At 34.9% G+C, this 7,408-nt stretch overlaps 1 protein-coding gene across 1 annotated transcript in view; it reads left to right on the forward strand.

Moving 5' to 3' along the window:
• The first annotated feature begins 463 nt into the window (after nucleotides 1-463).
• Nucleotides 464-7,408, forward strand: part of MAK10 (MAK10 homolog) — an 8,469-nt gene continuing 1,524 nt past the window's right edge. Inside the window, exons 1-12 of the mRNA XM_021421555.1 lie at nucleotides 464-721; nucleotides 1,290-1,357; nucleotides 1,778-1,933; nucleotides 2,270-2,437; nucleotides 2,888-3,038; nucleotides 3,757-3,836; nucleotides 4,252-4,524; nucleotides 4,609-4,752; nucleotides 5,483-5,617; nucleotides 5,992-6,090; nucleotides 6,554-6,610; nucleotides 7,081-7,285. Of these exons, the coding sequence (XP_021277230.1) occupies nucleotides 595-721; nucleotides 1,290-1,357; nucleotides 1,778-1,933; nucleotides 2,270-2,437; nucleotides 2,888-3,038; nucleotides 3,757-3,836; nucleotides 4,252-4,524; nucleotides 4,609-4,752; nucleotides 5,483-5,617; nucleotides 5,992-6,090; nucleotides 6,554-6,610; nucleotides 7,081-7,285 (1,663 nt within the window). The 5' untranslated portion in view covers nucleotides 464-594. The remainder of the gene's footprint in view (nucleotides 722-1,289; nucleotides 1,358-1,777; nucleotides 1,934-2,269; nucleotides 2,438-2,887; nucleotides 3,039-3,756; nucleotides 3,837-4,251; nucleotides 4,525-4,608; nucleotides 4,753-5,482; nucleotides 5,618-5,991; nucleotides 6,091-6,553; nucleotides 6,611-7,080; nucleotides 7,286-7,408) is intronic.

Below are 7,408 nucleotides of genomic sequence, written 5' to 3' on the forward strand. Positions count from 1 at the left end.
ATATTGCTGTAAAGCTTGTGGGGACGCAGCTCAACTTTTTTAATCTTTTTTTTTTTTTTGCTTTAATCTGTTTGTCATTATTACATGTTAATTATATGATTGTATCATCAACTAAGGTGTGGCTACATTACTATATACTGGGAAAGAAATTTGAGAAAGAAAAGAAAATGAAATTTCAGTTGCTATGTTAAATTGTATATATAGTGTCTTTTCTTTTCAGATTTTCACATAATTATATCCATAAAATGATATCATTTCATAAAAAAAAAGGGTAAAAGCCGATAATCACGATGCTTGATGTATTACACTAGATATAATAATATTTTTATTTATATATAGTTTTATATTTAAAAAAAAAAACAGGTTAAGATATTAGACCCCAAAAAATTATTGAGATGGACCAAGCTGAGTGAAACGGGGACCCGGCCCGACCCAAAAAGATGCCCTAAACCCTCTCAGTTGTGTTGTGTTGTTCTTGTCTCAAAGCCAGGCGAAGACTGAAAAGAGCATCATCAACCAAAGCCCAAGTGCTCCAGTTCCACAGCAGAACAAATATTCGCAAATTCGGGAAAAAGAAGTGAAAACTCAAAACCAATGGCTGATAGGGCAGTTTCAGAAGAAGCCTCCATGGCCGGCCACGCTACGAAGCTTGCCTCCATTCCTGCCAGCGACAACACTGTCTGGGCCGACGCTTCGCCTCTCCTTGAAGCCGCCTGTAGAGGTTCAATCTCTCCCCACATATCTCTCGTTGTCCCCCCTCCTCCTTAAACCTCTTTTTGGTTGCTGAGAAAAAAAAGAAGAGTAAAAAAGAAAGAGAGGAAAACTTTTATTTTTTCTGTTTTATTTTTATGTTTGTTCCTTTTTAGTAAGCTTTTTAATTGGAGATCTAACAGTGAATTGCTAAACACTGGGGTTTATTTATATTCGTAAAAAAATTATTATTATTTTAAGTTTCTTTAGTAAGTGAAGGGTAGAAAGTTATTGTTTTGGTAGGAGAGCATAGGTAGGTAAAAGAGAAGGTATTGGCATTATGAGATTTAAGGCTTTCTCCTTGAAGAATATATTCATATTTTGCGTGATCACATAAAGCAATAAAATTATTAATAAGCGAACTTTGTATTTTCAAAGTTTTTTTTCAAGTAAATCTGCTATTATTGCTGTTGTCAAGCTATGCAAAATGTGGAGTGCAAATGTGGGTGTTTTCAAATGATAACTCCCTTATTGTTTTAATTTTATTTTCTGGGTTTGGCATTACCACTTAGCTCTTCAGCAATGTTTGGTGATCACAGGTCTTAGAGATGGAGAGCTTATTCACGGGGATAATTTCAATCTTTTTGCTGCCATGTCTGCTTTAGAGGTATTGCTACATCTTGATTATTGATCAATCTTAATGTGATTTCTTTTCTAATTTTGTTAGTGGATTGGAATTTTCCATTTTCTTACTAAAGATGATACTTTGTGATCTTTTGTTGCCATTTTTGCTTTGACAACTTAATGTACCTTGTGGGAATACATGCTATTAGCGTATTTCCACATGAGGGTGTGTTGCACTGGTCTTATACATGCTTGAATTTATTCTCAAACCTCAAGTGATATCGTTACTTCCATAAATCTGACATAAGCAAGAAGTACTCTTATTTAATACATTTTTTATTGACATTCTTTTTCTTGCTTAGTTGTGCTAAGCTTTTCCAGATTTATGTTTCCTATCTATTTTTTCTATTGAAAATATATTCTCTTTTGGCCTTTATTGACAACTTTTGTTTATTGTTATTAGATAATGGATCCAAAGATGGATTCAGGTATTGTTTGTAGATACTATTCTATTGAAGAGGCCATTGAAAATGGTGCTGCTCCAATTCCTATTAGCCTTGAGAGCACTATTGATGTCCAATGCACTATTGATATTATGGACCATCTTCTAGCTTGTGAGGTATTAACTTCTTCATTCTCTGTTCAATTTGTTGTTGCACCATATGGCACATATATGGCTGTTTCGGTTAGTCTTGGGTTTATCTCACACATGTCAAAATGCGCTACATGCTTCCAAAAAAAGCACGATGCACATGGAATGAGATTTTTTCCTCATTTATGTGTGTTCAAGGCCTCTCTGGAAAGGAAGATAATAGATGAAAAGTTATCTGCTTCACTGAATAATGATTTCATACTTTCACTTGTTCTGTCGGTATACGTGTCTCTCTCTATGCTAGATAGTCCCCTATATGTTCTGTTTCTCTTCTTTTATCTAAATTTTAATCTTTCATGGCAGGCAGCATGGCATAAGGGTCATTCCTTGGCGCAAACTGTCTTTTCATGCATCTATCTTTTGAGGCTTGATAGGACAGCTTCACATGCCTTACTGCATTCTTATTGCAGAGTTATACGCACAACCTGCAAGGCAGTTGTGTCAGTTGTTTCAGATGCACGTACACATGAAGTAAAGTATTCCAACAACTCTTTTTGCCTCTTTTCATTTGAGAGGAAAAAAGTCATAGGTTTCAGTTTTTCACAATATTCTTAAGCACAATTATTATGGATGACATTATTCATAATCTGTTTTTTAAGGTTAAGATTTAAAAGTATTTTGAAGTTTGCCTCTGGTTCTGATATTGAAGGTATCAGCTATATACAAAAAAAAAAAACAAAATAATTGGTCCTTGTAAAAAAAAAAAAGAATTTTAGGTTGTGTAGGAAATGGTGGGGCTGGGGAGATGAGAATTTTTCAGTGTAGTTCTTGTGTGATTGGTCTCCATTTCAAAATATTATCTCATATTTTAGTGGCAGAAGAGCTTGTATTACATTTACAGTCATTCTTCATTGGTTATAGTTCTTGATATTGTGATTAAAACTACAAGGTCAGTTTTGAGCACATTCTTTCATTTGGCAGGAGGAGGATCTTTTTACAATGACATATGGTCTTCCTTTGAATGGGGATGGTGATGAGAAGTGCTTGTCAATGTTGAATGCTGTTGAAGAGACAATATCCCGCCAGTTGCGTGCGTGTAAAGCTACATCATCAAAAAGAAGGGTATCAGAGGGTATTTAACTTGTCACTTGCCTAAGCTTTTCGTTATTTCTTTACTGAGGGATGCCTCATATCTGGAAAGGTTTTATAGCTTACATTGTAAATAATCATCACCTTAGTCCTAATTTGCATCAGGCACCATGCTCTCTTGTACTTTTGACTCTTTCTTGCAATTGGTATGCATCTGCTTAGAGGCAGCATGATTCTTTCTTAGATAAGATAGCTAGATGTGAATTATTGCAATGAAATCTTCATAATTTAGGGCGCAAATTGATAGTCTAAAGCTTTTGGGTCAAATCTCATAACTGCAACTGCTTTTATGTTTGGTCTCTGGTGAGACAAATTTACCTGTCATTTACCAGTTTACTAATGTAGGTCTCATATTCTATTGAGGGGAACTGATGAAAAGATTCACAACAAAAATAGTATAATATGTTGCAGGTTAAGATGTCCTCTTAAAGGTAGGTTGTGTAATCCAAAGACTGAACTGGACTTGAGCTTTTTTCTTCTGGATTCAAAATAGAAAGATTTATTCATTACCTAGTCATTCCAGAATTTATGGGCTACTTTAACAGAAGAAAAAAGGAATTGCCTTTTAACTGGTTCTTCTCAATTGTGCAATTCACTTGTTTCTGACCTTCATTGACTTTCAACTTCTATTATCAATTATTTCCTAAGTATCATTCAAATTACTCGTTTTGATTTTTTATTAAGTTGCTATATGGGTGCAGATTTAGAGCCATTACAGTCCAATACCAATCTGGAAGAAGGACTCTGCAAAGCTTTGTTATGTCGCTTACGTTTTCGTAAGGTCTTAAGCTGTGTTACTCTTTTATAATTTCTGTCAATAAGAGGACATCTGTCTGTCCATAGTTTGTTTAGAAGATTTTTAGGACTTCAGCATATTTCTCTAATGGATCTCTTTTCCAGTAACCTTTTGTTTGCTTGACAGTCAAAGCTTTAGTTTGTTTATTGCATATGATCTGCAAATTTCGGCATATTATGTTTCTTTTTCCTAATTTGAAGATAACAATTATTAGTATGCGACAGTATATTAAGGAATATGTTATTTACATTGTTTTTCAAATATAGATTGTTTTCAATCTACTTGGTGTTTTCTTCTGGCAACTATTATTTACTCTGTGGCATTCTTTTCTATCTTACCCTTTCTGAAAAACATATTCATGTCTGGACTCTAATTTCTTCTTGCTTTCTTTTGCTTTCAGCATTTTTTCCATGTTCTTACATGTATGAAGCGACCCCAGGGGAGAGGTTTGGAGTTGGCAAGAAAACATATAGCTTCTTGCATATTGGAGCTAGAATCCATTCTTAAATCAGCAGAGTTTCTAAGATTTTGTTCTGATGAATTTTGTGAAGATGATATTGAAGACAAAACCACTGCTTCTGGTCGTGAACCAATTGGGTTTGATGCTACATTAAACAGTAGATTATCTGCCCCCACACCACCACGTGCAATTAAAATTCTTAGTTGGAAAAAGGTTAGAATTTGTGTTACTTAATTTTGATGTGCTTGAATTTACTTTCCTTATCATAATATTTTCTTTCTTTTGGTGGTTTGGCAGGCTGTTGAATATTTTGTAAAACTTCTTCATGATCTAGATGTTATGTGCTCTTACTCATTGGATCCTCATTTAGAAAGTCTTCTGCGCTTTGTGGTTCAGTTCCAGAAGTCTCAACCTGATTTGGTTGCTAGAGCTCATCTGCAGGTCAGACGTGCTCATCTTCTTTCTTTTTGTGATTGGACAACTGTCATTGTCTTTTTTAGTCTATTCATTATTGAACCCTTTGTTTGGACAGTTAGGCGTCCATTTTATTGGGAGAAGTTTCATTCAATCTTTTCTTCAGCTGTCTTAATGAACTTATTTAGTACTAACGAAACAGACTGAAAAGAAAGATATGTTCTTCAGGGCAAGCAGTATTATTTATCCCTTAAGTTCCCTTGGTCAAATATGCATATCAACATTCTGATGTAGATATGATGCTTCTTGTTTGTGGAGTTAGTTACCTTCTTGGTGTCTCAATATTTCCCTTTTTCCTTCATGTAATGAGGATGTCTCTGTAAATATCTTAACGTAAGGTATCTCTTGTCCAAACATGGCAAGTTCCAGTCATAATGCATTGTCTCTGCACTTGAGAGGAGGTAGATAGCTGAACAAAGAATATGACATAAGTACAGCGAATGAAGACATTAATTTAACTATTATACTGCATTGTCTTATTCCCCACCTTTTGAAGAATACTGTGCAATAGATGTTTTACTACACCGTACAAATTGATATCCTGTAGTAGATTACTGGTGAGCAGTTGAAAATTGAGAATTTACAGTTTGGAATTTAATGTTGTTGGTCTAATCTCGTTTCTTTCTCAATTCAAGTTACTTGTTTTTTAACATGATATTTTTAAGATGCTTAACCTTGTGAATATTGTTCTGAACAGCTTCTACTGGTTCAAGATGGCAAACTCTACGGACGTGATCCAATCTTTGCAGTGATAACTAAAGCTGCTGCATTGCCTGAAGCCACCAAAAACCATGATATTCAGAAGAATGAATATATTGTGCAACTAGGGCAGGTAATGACAATTATAATTTATGCTATACATTTCACTGTTGTTTTCTGGTGCATTTTTATATAATGTTCTCAATCAATTGAAATCTTTTTTAGATGGTATATACATATGTGTATCTCTCGTTTTTGGAGTTAAGTTAGAACGAAGAACCATCAGGATATTGTCTTGATTACAATGCTTAGTTTGTTAAAATATGAGAATATTCTACCAAACTTTGGAAATGTGGTTCTAGTTATCTCAACCTGGATTAATTATCATGCCAGATAAGATTCTTTTTGTGTGCTGCAGTAAAGCCTTAATAACAGCATTTAGCATTCTTCTGCTCTTCCTCAAGGTGCTTTCATCTAATATATGTACAATGCTATTATTTGTTGCAGTTGGTAGTGAATTTGCTCAAAATACTTTGTACAAATGTTGCCTGGCAAAGGCGTAAGCTCGGGAAAATTTTACAAGATTGGCGTGTTATTTATGTACAGGTTTGTACCATGTCTGAGTTCCAAATGCAAATCATTGCATCGTTTCTCTGTCTTCTCTAACTCATCTGATCTTCCTTGGTACAATTTTGCCCATCTGTTTGAGTCTGTTTTAAATTTTCTTGAACCTAATTTCCTTTGCTATTTGTATTTCTTGTGACATAATGGATGACTAAGTAGTTCTGAATGTTATGTTTGCTCGAGTTTTTGCTTTCTTATTGTTGAATATTTTTAAAATTAGTGAATGCATCTTCAAAGCACTCCCTTGCCTTCTCTTCCACTCAGGAAATGAGAAAACAGGAAAGCAGGAAATTCTTTTTCTTCTGTGGTATCTTACCCTGTCCTATGCTTGCACACGTTGACAACTTATTGAGTCAATCTAGCTGTTTTGTTGAATTGCTGGGTCACATGGCTCAATTGCTTCTAAACTGGACTCCCGATATTTTGTTCTATCTTTATTTAACAGCTAGAGCTTGCTTTTAGAAACGAGTTTGGAGAAGTCTCAAGCAGTTCAAATGCGGAGGTGTGTTGCTCTTTCTCTTCTTCTTCTTCTTCTTCTTTTTTTATTCTTGTGGTTTACTTGCCACTTTTGTGCGAAGTCCTCTTTCTGCTCATTAATCTTGTAAACTTTGAAAGACCTGTGCTGGAGACAATCTCTAAAAGTTTATAGTTATGTGTGAAAATTGTCTACAAGTGTTGGCCCGCGTTGTCTCACAGATTTGGTATATGACTTCTGATGCAATACTTGTTTTAATAAAATTGGGACCTCCAGGGTAACACTGCATAAACTTTACAACCAATAGGAACATGACATAAATCTTGTAAGTTTCACTAAATTCATTACATTGTACCATGTTGCCATTGGATTATTTAGTGCGACACTTTTCATCAATTTCCTTTTGTCACCTCCTCAAGTTTCTATTTTCCACCTAGTATCAAAAGTTAAATTCTTTTTCTGTTTGATGCTTGACAAGAATTTCCTTGGGTTTGCAGAATATATGTATGAAAATATTCCAACATATCCTCATTTGGGTGGAAGAGCAAACATACTGGATAGCTTGTCGATTTCTCATACTGGGTTTTGAATTGGATCTCTATTCTGCAAGTGAATACTGCATGGTATATTGGTATTTGTATGCTGTCTTGATCAAGCTTGCAGAGAAAACTCATCTTAAGACGGCTTTTAGCTATGACACTGGTAACTATTCCTTGGTACTCTTTTTGTGTTATGAGATTGTCTATAAGGTCCATGTAGATTTGTTCAATTTTCTCACGCTAAGGTACAAGTCTCATAAAACCACATACCTCCCCCACCCCACCC

The sequence above is a fragment of the Theobroma umbraticum genome, unplaced genomic scaffold (assembly GCF_002168275.2).
Source record: "Theobroma umbraticum cultivar Fairchild unplaced genomic scaffold, ASM216827v3 scaffold_56.0, whole genome shotgun sequence".
Lineage (NCBI taxonomy): Eukaryota > Viridiplantae > Streptophyta > Magnoliopsida > Malvales > Malvaceae > Theobroma > Theobroma umbraticum.